The sequence below is a fragment of the Varanus komodoensis genome, unplaced genomic scaffold (assembly GCF_004798865.1).
Source record: "Varanus komodoensis strain SLA01 unplaced genomic scaffold, ASM479886v1 scaffold8, whole genome shotgun sequence".
In the NCBI taxonomy this organism is placed as follows: domain Eukaryota; kingdom Metazoa; phylum Chordata; class Lepidosauria; order Squamata; family Varanidae; genus Varanus; species Varanus komodoensis.
This window is the reverse complement of record NW_025336481.1, coordinates 40,258,859-40,273,329: the sequence shown is the minus strand read 5'-3', so window position 1 is coordinate 40,273,329 and position 14,471 is coordinate 40,258,859. Positions and strand designations below refer to the sequence as shown.

Here is a 14,471-nt window from a genome sequence, read left to right as displayed (position 1 = left end):
GCTAGGGATGCTGGAAGTTGTAGTCAACACGTCTGGAGGGTGCCGGGATGTTGAAGCCTGCTTTAATAACATCTGCACAGAAAGCTCATCCAGGAGGACATTAAAAAGAGCTGTCTGCTCACAGGTTTCCAGTGGCTGCCTTCACTTCCTCACCATCTCTTGGGTGGGTGTTTTCTCACAGGCCCTGCTTGGAAATCACAATGATGCAGTCGAGTTGAAGAGAGGACTTGGAAATTCATCCATCTGGCCAATTTGGATAGATCTGGACATCACCACTCGCTCCATTTCCTTTTCGTCTCACCATGGCTAAGAGTGCAGAAGTAAAACTGGCCATCTTCGGCCGTGCTGGAGTTGGGAAGTCGGGTACGTGTCATGCTTCATTCTTTTTCATTCATCCTTCCTTTGAGTTGTGTGCTGTTCTTCGAAAGAAGTTCTTCGCAGGTGAAGAAGGATCCTGTGCAGGCACATGGCTGGACAAAGGAACCTCTTGAGGCTTTATGTGTCCTTATGTGTGCCCTGGTAGAGGCTCATTTCTGTTGGTGATTCCAGAGCACAAAGAGTTGGTACTATAAAGGTGTTGTCTGTAGACCATTTAAACAAGGAGGGCAGAACGTCTTTCAGCTGAATTTAATTTCAGGGAAGCTCTTGGGAGCTACCATCCAGTGGTGAGAAGAGCTGAAGACAAAAGGGGTGGAGCTGAATTTAAAAAAAAAGGTTTTGGTGCCAAGTCTGAGGTTCTGCACCCCTGTTACAAACAAATGCATAGAGGTCATTGTCTAAGCTGCACTGTGACCGGCAAATATTATCCTTGATCCTAGAAATATATAACGTTGCTAGAGCTACTCCCCCCATGTAAAATGAAAAAAACAGTGGGAAGAAGGCTGTGTTAGAAGGCATCAATGCAACATGCAAGTTTTCTGCGTGCAGAGTTATTTATGGAAGTGTTGTCTTTGAACATGCAATTTCCCACCTGCCATTTTAAGAGGTACGTGATAGCAAGAGTGGCACCACCCCTGATTGTCCCGGGGAACATGCTGGAAATCAAGACGTACGTTTGTTAGATTTGAGAACTTCAGGTAGGAGTCTGAGGAGCAGGGAGGTGCTTCAACGGGCTGTGAGCAAGTGATCCCCCCCCCCCCCCCGGGAAGGACCTGCCTGCATCCAGCTGGTCAGGTGAACCGTGCGCATCACAAGTAGCATCGGACCTTTAGCGTGGTTGACGTTTGCTAAAGCAAGCAGAGATGTCTCCTGGGACTATGCTTGGTGGTCACATCAGTCAAAGCCAGGGAACCAGACCTCCTTGGCCCAGGACCAGGCCTCTAAGGTTACCCTTGGTTCCTTGCCCATTTTTTGCTTTTTCCCTGGCTTGCAGATCCCTACAATGTACAATGTGCTCTTTTTCTCATCGCATTCAGGTGCCTCCTTAAAATAGATCTATTTGCCCTGGCTTAGCCTCTATGAGTGTTCCTGAAATATATGCCTCAGAGCAGGGCCTCTGGGTGTGTTTGCTCTTGTTTTAGTTGGTAACATAATCAAGGCACTTATAACTTGGGACAGATGAATCTGTCCATTTCGGTTTCTCCCCTTTTCCCGATCTTGCATTCCTTTTCTCCTATTTCCACATCAGGTTTTGAATTTTCTGAAAGCCTGTGTGAAATTTCCACATGCCGTTCTCCATAAGACATGCCTTTTTGTATGCTAATTTGCCCAATGTCATTCAATTTTATTCAGTGTCTTTACTAACATACCCAGTTTTGTATGCACCTTTCCACAACAGTGCTCATTTTTCTATGCATTTTTGAGTGGAGAACTGCATTGCAAATGCAGAAATGCAAATGCGGAAGATCGTATTTCAGGTTGCAGATTGCTAGAGGAAGGGCAGATCAGGTAGGCTGAGCCAATGTCTTCCTCATCCTTAAGCTGTATAGATGGTGGCAAAGGGGTTCCTGAACACAGCGATGCCTGAGACTCACCAGGGTCACAATAAATCTCCTGCGTCTGCAGAGACGGGCAAAGAGAGATGGTCTCAGTTGCTGGAAGGGCTCCTGGGCTGTGTTGACCTTGGTGCAGGCCTACTGTAGAATAAAAATCCAGGCCGCTATCAGAACGGAGCAGCATCAACTATGACAACTATGTTTTTGGCTTTTCCATAGCCCATTCTATGTGCTTTATAGCTGTTACTTGGGAGGAAAACTTGCCTAATGTTGCATTGGCCTGTACTGCCTGCAAACCTTCCTTTTGGCTCTCCAATACTGGCCAGGCAACTAGAGGTCCATGCCAATAGTTCAGGCCAAAACGTTTTCCAAGAACCTGGAGGAGAAATGGGCTTGATCCCCAACAAGAAGCAATATGCATGTAGCAATAAGTAAGAGAACTGTGTTGCCCAGACGGGCACACTTTGCTTTTCTTTGCTTCGTCCACCTATTTCTGGGTACCAGCCAAAGGTTAGATTTACTCAAGGGCTATGCATCTTGGTTGGATGCTGTTTGAAAGTGGAGCCAAAGGTGGTTTTCAGACTTCCTGTAAGGCAACTCTTCCCTAAAAGGGTCCAAAGAGAAATGAGGCAGACCTGATGTTTCATTCCTGCACTGGACCTCTTCTGTAGGACATTGGGGCAGTGGCCAGACCAATGCCAATGCCTCCTCTTGCCAGGCTACTCAGGAGGTCCATCTGGGGGCAGCTGTTGAAGGGGAAACAGCACTTACAGCTCTGAAAATGCATATAACCCACCCCTGAGCAAGGACCTTGATGCCCTAATGGCCTGGGATCAGGATACCTGAAGGAACATCTCCTTCCCTACATGCCCTCCTGCCCCTTAAGATCTGCAGCAGAGGCCATGCTCCGGGAACCCTCCTTGAAGCAGATTAGGAGACAGAATACCCAGAGGAGGGCCTTCTCTGCGGTGGCATCCTGGCTATGGAATGCGCTCCCCAGGGAGGTCTGCCTGGCACCAACATTATACGCTTTCCGGCACCAGCTCAAGACCTTTTTATTCACCCAGCATTTTAATGTTTTTTTAAATTCATTATGTTTTACTTCAGTCGTGGGTTATTAGTCTTATTAGTATTATTATTGTTTGGGGTATTATATGATATTTTATACTGTTGTATTTATGGAATTTTGTTTGTAAGCTGTCCAGAGATACATAGTGATTGGACGGGTTAGAAATATCCCAAATAAATAAATATTTTTCCCCCTGTGCACACCTATACTTTAGAGCCTTGGGAACACAACTGCTAAAGATACAGACCTCAAGATGCAGGATTTTGGAACAGTGATATTTCTTGTTTCCTCTTCCAGTTTTGGACTTAAAAAAGAGAGAGAGGCTATTTTGAAGGCTCCAACTGTACTTTACTGTTTTTTAATGTTTGGCCTAAAGTAGTTGCTATTTGAGTTAACTTTATGGGATTAACTTCCTGGGTTTTCACTAGAATATTTTAAATACAGAAGGCAAGTCCAGAACACTTCACTGTCTCAGGTGGAATAGCAAGTGGTGTCCCCTTCCAAGTCATGGGGTACGTTACCCCCAGGCTGGTCAGTTCCTCTCCCTGGAAGTAGAAATAGAATAATTGTAAATTAATTAGCAATGTCTCTCCCTTCATGACAACCAAAACATGCTGCCTGAAGGAGCAGGTTCACTCTGCCTAATTAGGATGGCCAGGTATCCTACTTTACAGAGGACAGTCCTCAGATTTAAAGAGCTACCAGAAGACAGTTGTCAGTTTAATGGGTTTCCCAGGCTATCTCTGGAGAGCCCTTGAATTTCCCTATTGACACTTAGCACTTAAACAATGGAGAACAGGTACCCAGGTTACCTGGTAAGTCTTTTTGTTTATAGTATATTTTTCTTTAAATTGCAAATATTATTTCTGAATTTGTTCCTCTACATTTATTTATTTATTAAAACATTTCTATGCCGCCCCTTGCCGAAGCCTCGGGGCGGCTCACAGCACAGAATAAAATGCAATAAAATACAAAAATAACAATATAAAACCAACAATATAAAATAAATAACAATATAAAAGAATACAAATATAAATTTGTATCTGCACATACAACATTTGGGGTTTTGTGTCTCATTTTTGGTGACACACTGCCTTCCTTTTGGCAGTGCATAAGTGCTGTCCCTGATGGTGTGGCAGATCTTGGTTTTCTGTAAGTTTGGTTTCTATTCCTGGCATCTTGATTAAAAGCTACCAGAAAGCTAAAACCAGTCTGTAGGAATTAGCATTGTGAAGCCTCAAAAAAGTGAAAAAAGGACAGAAGAAAAAGACCTGCTATGTGGCCAGTTTGAATTTCCTTGGATGCTTAAAAAAGGGGCTTTGCGAATTACTTAGGTTTTCAGAAGAACTTTTCAGCAGCTTGGTAAATGCCCTATAGCAGCTACTTTTTCTGGAGTCCGTGAAAAAGGAAGAAGGCAATGGGTCCAAAGGCCCCTGGCTTTCCCAGACTCAGCCTGGGAAAACATGACGGGGAGGCGGGTGTCACCTGGGAAATTGTACCTGACTGGGCCTCTCCTTGTTACAGACTGAAGGTGCCACACGGTGCTGCACATTTCCATGTTTCCGCTGCACCCACAGGTGACGGCGCAACTGTAGGCTCTATGAAACAGAGGACACCTCCAAAAGAGAAACAACCCATGGCAGCAATTCAAACAGAGCATGGGTCCTCAAACTACGGCCCGCGGGCCAGATCCGGCCCACCGTGCCCATTTTTCCAGCCCACTGTAGAAGTTTTGGACTCGCTGTGCACACACGGCGTGCACATGGCGAGGTAGCGGCTTGCTTGTGCCGAGAGTGTTTTGGACTCGCTCAGAGAAAATGACCTCTGTGCGCCCCTGCCTTGCTGGACGTGCGCGCCCCCCCAGCCCGCATTCCCCCCACACACACCGCCTCGGCAGCCCGCTCCCATTGCCGGCACCTTTCAACTGGCCCCCTGTTCAAAAAGTTTGAGGACCCCTGAAATAGAGGATGGTTCTCTGTAAAAGAAGAAGAAAAGACACGTGGTCACCCTGTCTGTCATTCTGTCTTGCTACATTCAAACTAGGAGCTACATTCAAACATTCAAACTGCCACCTAATCTGGAATCCAGTCCCAGAGTAGGAAAGCCCATCGAGTGCAGTTGGCCTGCAAGATAATTTGAATGAATTGCATTTGTATAAACCGCACTCCAACATTTGAGAATAATGGGAAGAGGGTGAAAGAAAGAGCACTCAAAAAACGGCTGAGTTTATGCCCTGAGATAATTGGTTTTATTATTTAGAACTTATTTTAGTGCTAGGGGAGTTGGCTGCAACACCCTTTTCTTTCTTAGTTGCAGATTACATTATGTGGGTGTACCTGTCACTTTGTAAGCTCAGCTCCTCTCTTAAGTAAGGAGCTTTTGCCTTCACTGCACTGACATGGTCAATGGAGGGCTTTGTATTGCAAGCAGCCCAGCTCTGTGTTTCGGTCCTGAGTCACAGTCTTGCCTAATTGCAGTTCTTGGCTACTTTACATGACTTTGCGTAACAGCCGCAACCATGCAGTAGCGCAATATCCTGCTTTATTATTGAAGCATATCTTTGGTCGAAGGTGAATTCGATACTGATAATTTCCCAACTAAATGGTCATTGGGCTTGAAAGAAGAGAGGAAACCCTTGGTGTAGAGAGCAACTGGTCTGACATCGCCACCATGTTTGGTGATCAGCTAAGGGCACAGGCTAAAAGGATTCCTGCACGCTGGAGCAGAGCTGCCGTACTGCGTGATTCTTGAGTCAACGTTGTGATGTGGCTGCAAAAATGGCAAAGGCTGTTGACTTCCAAATCGCAGGAAGTACTAGTTCCCCTCTACTCAGCTCAGCACTGGTTAGGCCTCCTCTGGAGTCCTGTGTCCCGTTCTGGGCACCGTGACTGAAGAAAGATGGAGACCACCTGGGAAGGGTTCAGAGGAGGGCAGCAAGGATGATGCCGGGACTGGGAACAAAGCCATATGAGGAGAGGTTGAAAGAACTGGCCATATTTAGCCTCAAGAATAGAAGACTGAGGGGAGATAGGATGGCACTCTTCAAGTCTTTGAAAGGCTGTCTCAAAGAGGAAGGCCAGGATCTCTTCCCACTTATCCCAGAGTGCAGGACACAGGATAATGGGCTCAAGTTACAGAAAGCCAGGCTCCAGCTAGATTTCAGGAAGAATGTCCTGACTGTTAGAGTGGTACAATGAAACCAATTACCCTGGAAGGCTTTATTTATATTATTAATTTATTTTATACCACCCAATAGCTGAGGCTCTTCGGGCAGTTAACAAAGTTGAAAATGCACAAACATTAGAACATGAATGCATTAGAACATGAATTAGAACAATTTTCAAGTGTTATTTTTCTAGGTTATATACCTCCAAATATTGTATAACTTCCAGCATTGCTAGCTGGGGGATGATGGAATTTGTAGTACTTTTTCTGTCTAAGTGCAACAGGATTGCCCCATGAGTAGCTGAACTGTGGCTGAAATCTTTCCAGTTTTCCTCTCTCTTCCAGGTGTAAGAGACAGGAACTGAGCGGATGAGCATTCTTATGCTAAACATATGTAGCAGTTTATGTTATACTCTTAATGTTATTTTATAAGGAAAGGATATTGCCCTCCCACATGAGAGGCATTCAGGATGCATCTGAGAGGGATGGTGTAACTTGGTGTCCTGCACTGAGGGGGGGGGGGGGGTCGGACCTGATGGCCTTCTGGCCCCTTCCAGCTCTACTATTCCGTGATTGTCTGAAGGACCAGGTTGAGCTTGGAATCTAGTCATCTTTTCCACACCCCATTTGCATCTGCCAATAAAAAAGAGTGATTTTTCACCCCATCCCTAGTCTAAACCAGCCTCTAGTTTCACCGTTTGAAATGATTGCCTTTTTCTGACATAACGGCATGGTTTGATAATATCCTAGGGATGACCAGAGGGACACAAGGAAAACTTAGGAATGTGTGTTTTGCTTGCGAACCAAGTTAGGCTATGTGAGAGCAAGTTATCACCTAATCTGGAGGCAGCTTGGCATGACTGGCTTTAAAGGGCAGCAGGAGGTCCATTTACATTACTTTGGAGTCTGTTTGAAATAAGGAGAAATTAATAGGAGAAGTGTTGAATGACAGGGCCTTATAACATGCAGTCCAGAGCTGGCGTTGATGATTTATGGATCTTCTTCTCTGCAGAGCGGCATTTATAGGGATGTACTGTATCATTTTTGCCAACGTTGTGGTATGTACATGAACTGGTGAATTTGTGGTCTGTTGCACAGAAGAACAGAAGAGAGAGCAGTGCGAGAAAATAAGGGGGAAGCCTAGAATATGTAGAGCAGTGGCCCTCACTCTTTTAGAGTCAGTTGGCGCTTCTGGATTTTGAGAGGGTGCCGTGTACGCTCCCCCAAAGTGGCTGCGAGGCTAGGCATGGAGAGTCACAAATTATGCATTTCCAGGAAGGTGGTGTCCAGCCTGCTCCCGGCATGCGAGGAGGTGATAGCCTGTGACACGGATTACAGGCTACTGAGCCAGGCATGGCAGATGACTGAGAATCCAGCTCTACCAAGCCTTCCACCTGGTTATGAGCTGGGGGAGGCGAGACTCAGAGTTCTGGTACAGCCAGTCTTCCACAGGTGGGGGATCTGACCCTGACACGGGTTCCTGCTTCTCCATGTCCTCCATGGGAGCAGGCACTGGGGGAAGACTTTGCAGTAGAGGGGCCTTCTAGGATGTGACATAAGATGCATCCCCAACTAAAGTGGGTGGATCAAAGGCTTCTGGTGAGGTACAGATCTGATTGCCAGCTAGATGGCTGTTTCGTGGCCAGTCCATTATATCTATAGGAGGGCAGCAGGCAGTAGAGTTTGCTGGAAACAGCATCTTTCTAACCTAGAAAGCTTCCCGGTCTTGTTTCACTGATGGAACTTATATTCGTATGGACTCTTGTCTGTCTGCCAGCCCCGGGTCTGTTTGGGTCTTGTGCATATGTATAAGCCGATCTTGGTCAGGGAACTAGGCTGTAATCTGTTCTCTGCTGATTTATTGCAGAGGCTCAAAGCCAATTACTGAAATTAATGCAGAAAAGGCCTTATTGAAACCTGAGCCTCAAGATTAGGAAGTCAGGACCTGCCAGGTGAACCGGTGAGATGAAAAGAAAAGTAAGAATAACTTGTCCAAGAATAACAAGTAACTACAAGGAAGAGGTTTTGAGCTACAAAACACACACACAAAGAAAATGCCCTACTCTGCAGAAGCCAAATAATGAGAGTGCTAGAGGGTAGCACTTGGCTTCGCAGCAAGCCAGCCTCCCAGTAACTTTTATTCACCCCCCCCCCCCGCACCAACTTAGAAATAAAATAAAAAGCAGGAGGGACAAAGAGTTCGATGAGCACCAGTCGAGGTGTTGCAAGCACATTGGAGCCTCCTGGCACCAAGGTGGAAATCCACAGTGTGGAGAACTCTAATACAATAGCTGAAGCGTTTTGGTGGAATTCTTTCTTGGTGTGAAAACATAAGCAAAGCCCTGTTGGGTCAGACTAAAAGCCGATCTTGCCAAGCTTTCTGTTCCCACTGCAACTAACCGGAGGTCTACAGGGAAGCCCACAAATCAGACATGAGCCTGGAGCAGGTGAGGCTCCTCCAAGGTGCAAGAGCATCTTCCCGCACTGGTTTGCTTACCCTTTTCTGCAGTGGTGGCCAGATGAGTGCACAGCATGGGTCTGTTCAGAGCAAGAGCAGGCAACTTGTGGTTCTCCCAATGCTTGTGTCTACAACTCCCATCATCCTTCATCATTGCTTCTCTTGGCTAGACCTGATGGGAGTTGTGGCTTTCCAGGCATTTTGGCCTGCAAGTCATTCTCCCTGCCATGAAGGTTGTATTTATTTATTTAAAACCTTTGTATACCAACCCATCACAGATGTCTCAACAGTTCACAACATCAGTAATAAAATAGAGAAAAAAAAGAAATAAGAGTAGCACAGCATCCAGAATTAGGTATAAAACCACAGATTAAAACAAATCAGCAATTAAAATAGTGGGAGAATAAAAAGGTTTGGACAGGTTTATTTTAATTCCGTTAGTAATGATTCCCATCATGGAATTGACCTTTTTGCATGGCTGAGTGTCATGAAAGGACAGGAAATGGTTAGTTTTTTGATTTAGACTTGCTGTATTCCAAGTTGTTCTGCCTTGTTTGGCCTTTAGCAGGATGCACGCTGAATGTGGTGGGCGGGAGCCAGTTGCGGGTCTCCTTCAGCTGCCCCATCCCATCTTCAGTTTTGAAAACGTGTCTAAGAGGAAAAAGAGCTCCTGGAAACGGCAAACAGTCCTCGCTAGCATAACAGTCATTAAAAATAGGTCACCGTCTACTTCCTGAAAGCCACATATGTATGCTATAATTATCATATTCATAGTGAAAAATGAAAATGGCTCGATAGGATAATGAAGCCTCTAATGACCACTGGGCATTAATAAGTAAACTGGCCTCCATTCTGCATTTAGTGTTGTAATTTAATTACTTTTATTAATATAATTAAAATGATTTAAACAGTGTGATTAAAGAGCCTTGACAGTACTGTGATTCCTAACACCTTTTGATGTTCTACTCAATTTGAACTGATCCATGCAATGGATTGCTGGCTGCCCGTAATTTTCTGGGTTAACGAAAGGGCCCTTCCACTCAGGGTAGCTGCATGCGAAGCTCACCTTGAAAGGGAGGGATTCTTTTTCAGTCTCCCTCCAACCTTGTTCCAGATTATCTTTGTAGGCCATAGGCTATCACTCTTTTATATCACATCACTGTGGTGTGAATTTTTCGGATGAATTGTGTGAATACAATGCCTTTTGCATGTACTTCTGAGCACTTTCCTTGGGGTTCTCTGGTCCAATTCTGATGAGAGAGAGGGAGGGCAAAATGTTTTGCTGTATTCTGCTCTCTGTCTGCCTAAAGAAAACAGCACGGTACATGAATGGGCTGTTTATGCTGTTCTGCGGACTTCTCCCAGTAACCTACTTGAGAACTGCTGCCAAGCCCTATATATTCATCGACTTATGGACAGATAAATGAAAGGCCGCAGTCAGGGGGCAGCTCGTGATAGTGCCAAAGGAAACACTGTTCCTATTAAGTAATTTGAGCATCAGAAGGTAGCACTGTGTAACCCGTTACTTCACTCCTTAAGGCCTTCTGATCATACATTAGAAGGGACTCGTGGCTGGGCTGGGAGCAGGAGAGCCGCGGTTTGGTCTTCAGGCTGGCCTTGCACATGGTGGGCATGTCAAGAGCGGAGCCGGCTGGAGCCAGGGTCAGACTAGATGGCCCGGGAGGCCCCTTCTGACTCACTCTGTTTCTGTGTTTCATACTTAAACCTGCCATGCCCTACACTTGGGTGTCTGTATGCCCTCTTTTACTGAGGACAGTCCTCTGTTTGAAGGTCTCCTTGGTTTCAAAGTCCAGTTTAAAGATAATGCACCATTAATATGGCTGCCCGTCAACAGTCAGCACCAGAGCAGACAGGAACAGCACCCAGTCGGTCTTCCAGACTATGGTGAGTTGCTTGCTTTTGCTATTTAAACAATGATAATTATTTCTAAATGTGCACGTTCCTAATGGAGTGCTGCTCCTGATAGGTACCGGCCCATTCACCATGACCTGCTTTTGAGGTCCTTTTCCGAGGACCTCATCCCAAGGAGCATGGCAGCGACGGGGGAAGGGCCGTCTTGGTGCTCCCCAGTGAGGCTTGCCTGGCATTAACATTGACTGAGTGCAGGCAATGGGATAACCGATGCTCAGGGACTGCATATAGGTTCAGAGTATCTTGCTGCTGAACCATAGTTTGTTGCTGAAACATGATTATCATGTTCTCTGAACCCAGCTGAGATAGCAAACCATGGTGAACAACCCACAACTCGAGAACAAACCCCAGGTTCTCTTCATGTGTTGTTCATAGTCAACAAGCCAGAGCTTGTTAGCACAGCTGAGTTCAGACAACATGGTAAACCCATGGTTCAGTGCCACCCCATTCTCAACTTCTGAGTGTGGGTTATGTGTTGCTTGAACCCACCTTTTCATGCCAGGTAAAAACTTTCTTCTACTCCCTGGTATTTGATAGTACAGATTTTTTAAAATTAACTTGAGCTGTCTTATTGTTCTTTTGTTTCAAACCAAACACCAACAGCCAAAACTGTATCACCCAACAGCCAAAACTCTACAGCAGCCTAATTTCTGTATGCTAAAATTATTTATCAGTTTTATCTTTGTGCATTTCAGAGTTAATTTTGGTGAGCCACCTAAACAGCTTTGACCATTGAGTGGAATAGGAATGTAATAAATGAATCCATCCTTGTAAAAGAGCAAATGCAACATTTAAGGAAATCTTTGCCTTCTCTCTTTGGTGAGAGATTTCCTCTTTTTTGGCAATTCATCTGTGGCTGCCTAAGTGATGCTCTGTTCATACTTGTTGGTAGAACTAATGGGCTTCTAGTTTGGTCCTTGACTAAGGACCTGGCTTAGGTCAAAGCTGTTGACTGAAGGTGTTCAGCCAGCCAGCATTCACTTTTTCTGCTCTGGCCTCCATGGTAGGTTCCTTGCAAGTATTGTGTCTGCATTTTGCAACCCTCCCCAGCATTTTATGCTCATTCTACACGGTGATAAAAGTATTCCTCAAAGCAAATGTGTTTCTTGCCAGTGTAGCTTTTAGAGTTCTAAGTGTAACTACAGATGTAGCTCTTATTCACAGATATTCCCTTTTGGGGTTGTGTGGTTTTTTAAAAAATTCATAAGTGTATACTGTTTTTAAAAATAGCTCTTGCAGGAGTCCAGCATATATCGAGTGGAGAAAAAGAAAGAGAACATTTGAAAGCAGTCTTATTGACTGCAAAGCACAGCAGGAAGAAATGGGAAGAGGGGAGGAAAGTGAACAGATAAATTCTGGTTCTGCAGCATGCACCAGTGAAAGGTTTGGTTAGGCATATGTAAAAAGGATGATTTTGTGGCTGCGGGGCTATGGGAAACACCTGGCTAAGAAGAATGTGTGCTCTCTGAATGTGAATCCTATGCAGGAAGCAGACCAACTGTTAAATTGTTTAGCGTATCTTTAGCAAAATTTGTTCTAGGGACAGATAGAGTGACTGTAGAAAAACCAAGTAGCTCATCTGTGTGTGCCTTAGGGTGTAATGTTAGGACCTGCACAAGGGCATGCTGGGAATTGTATGCCCTCCTTCTTCCTAAACCTGCATCGGATTGCACCTTCAAGCACATGTGGCTATGTCTTTACACCACTGTACATCCAAGGAAATCAGGGCACTGTCTCCTTTCCACACATCCTTTTGACCCTGTAAGGCAGGCTGGCTGAGAGAGTATGCGTGCAACAAGCTTATCCAGATGGTCTCATGGTAGGTCAGGATTTGGACCCAGGTCTTTCTAGTCCCCATTTCCCATTCCTTCCACGATGGGAAACATGGTTTCTCCACTATGCAAGGCTTAGTTTCTTCCCTGCTTTCCAACTCAACAATCCAGCATCCCATCACTGTGAGCTCACCCAAAGATCTAGAAAAAGGTTTTTCCTATGCTGAATTTTGTGAAGGCAATACTACATTTTACACATTTCCCTCCCTGACTGTCAAGAAGCTTCAGTGTACCCCTGGGTGGCAGAGCAGCAGGAAACACTGCACCTCCACCCAGAAGCAAAAGCTACAGATGTTGCAATTCAATATAGGGAAATGCAGGTTCACCTTTCTGCTCCGCTGTGGATTTCACAGGAGTGACCTCAGGAAAGTTGCTGTGACTTTGCACTTCTTCTGCTCTTGTGTGCTCCAGTATTACTATAAAGCTAAAATAGGATTCTGCTTCTTCAAAGGATACAAATGCCCCATCCTGCAAAATCAGTATTGAAGTTTGCAAAAGTCAAACCGTGATTTGCATGAAGATCAAGCACAGGCAGAATGGTCGAAATAATATCCCTCTGCCTCACCTTGCGCCTTACACTGTCCCCTGTGCTCAGGATTAATGTGAACCACAGAGAGGAGCCATAGCTAAGCTGTAGAATTCCTGCTTCGCATGCAGGAGGTCCCAGGTTCCCCCGCTGGCCTCTCTGAGTGGTTCTAGGAAAGAATCCTCCCTGCAAAGCTCCTGCCGGTCAGTGCTGACAACACTGGGCCAAATGGAGCAATGGTTTGATTCAGTATATGCGGGTTGCTCTTTCCCAACTATGTCTAGAAGCCAATTGGCAAGCTTAGCTGGCTGTAATCTGAAATACTGGCCAGTGCCTAACACTGCATCTAAAGCCAAATTTGGGTGTTTCCCACCTCACCCCATTTGATGGCCAGCATGGGAGGGAGACTTTGTGACTAACAACAACGGGAGGGAGGGAGGGAGGGAGGGAGGGAGGGAGAAGACTCCTGAGAGTCCCCTGGACTGCAACGAGATCAAACCAGTCAATCTTAAAGGGAATCAACCCTGACTGCTCTTTAGCGGGTCAGGTGCTGAAGATGAGACTCAAATACTTTGGCCACCTAATGAGAAGGAAGGACTCACGGGAGAAGAGCCTGCTGCTGGGAACAATTGATGGCAAAAGAAGAAGGGGATGGCAGAGGATGAGGTGGCTAGATGGAGTCACTGGAGCAGTGGGTATGAGCTTGGGTGGATTCCAAGGGAGGGTGGAGGACAGGAAGGCCTGGAGGAATGTTGTCCATGGGGTCACGATGGGTCGGGCATGACTTTGCGACTAAACAATGGGAGGGAGAGCACATAGGAGGGTATTGGTCCCTTGCCTGCTTGTGACCCCATTGTCATCTTGGGAAGGGAACTCTTGCAGGAAGGCATTTGCTCTTTCCCTGGATGCACTTTCCAAGTACAGGAGGGTCCCTCCAGCAGCCATTTGCCTTCCCGGTACATGGAAGGTGATTAGGGAATGTGATGGAAGGGGCAGGATGAATAAGGACCTTCCCCCTCTCCCCACGAGGCAGTGGGCAGTCTGGCAGAGGGAAAGAACAACAAATGCTACAACGATGACAAGAACCTGAATATGGCTGCCAAGAACTGCAAATGGAACGTGAACAATGGGATCGGAGCAAGGGAAGAGAAAAGGTGGAAGGAGCCCGGCGTACTCATAGTTAGAGAATCCAGAATGTGATGTCTACACTGAGCCTAAGCCTGGCCCTCTAGATGCTGCTGGATTCCAAGCCCCATCAGTCACAGCCAACATGGCCTGTGGGCAGGGATGCACACGGCTGGTGTCCAACGACTTCTGGATGGCCACCTTGGCTAAACCAGAGCTGCCCCTAGACCTGTTCCTGCCAAAGGCAAAGGACAGGGGTGCGTGCATCCCACATCCCCGTTCTGCATACAGATGCTGGGCACCGGCAGCTGAATCCGCCCTGGGTACCAGTGGTGGGACAGTGTCTGTGCGGCATCAGAAGGCAGCAGGGGAGCCCAGAAGGCACAGGCACGCTCCGTTCTGACCTCCAGGTCCTCTCAGCTGCTCCTTC

The 14,471-nt window shown here is 46.2% G+C and overlaps 1 protein-coding gene across 1 annotated transcript in view; it reads left to right on the top strand.

The window, feature by feature from the left end:
* The first annotated feature begins 221 nt into the window (after positions 1-221).
* RERG (RAS like estrogen regulated growth inhibitor) overlaps positions 222-14,471 on the top strand; it is a 90,052-nt gene continuing 75,802 nt past the window's right edge. Inside the window, exon 1 of the mRNA XM_044455352.1 lies at positions 222-363. Within this exon, the coding sequence (XP_044311287.1) occupies positions 303-363 (61 nt within the window). The 5' untranslated portion in view covers positions 222-302. The remainder of the gene's footprint in view (positions 364-14,471) is intronic.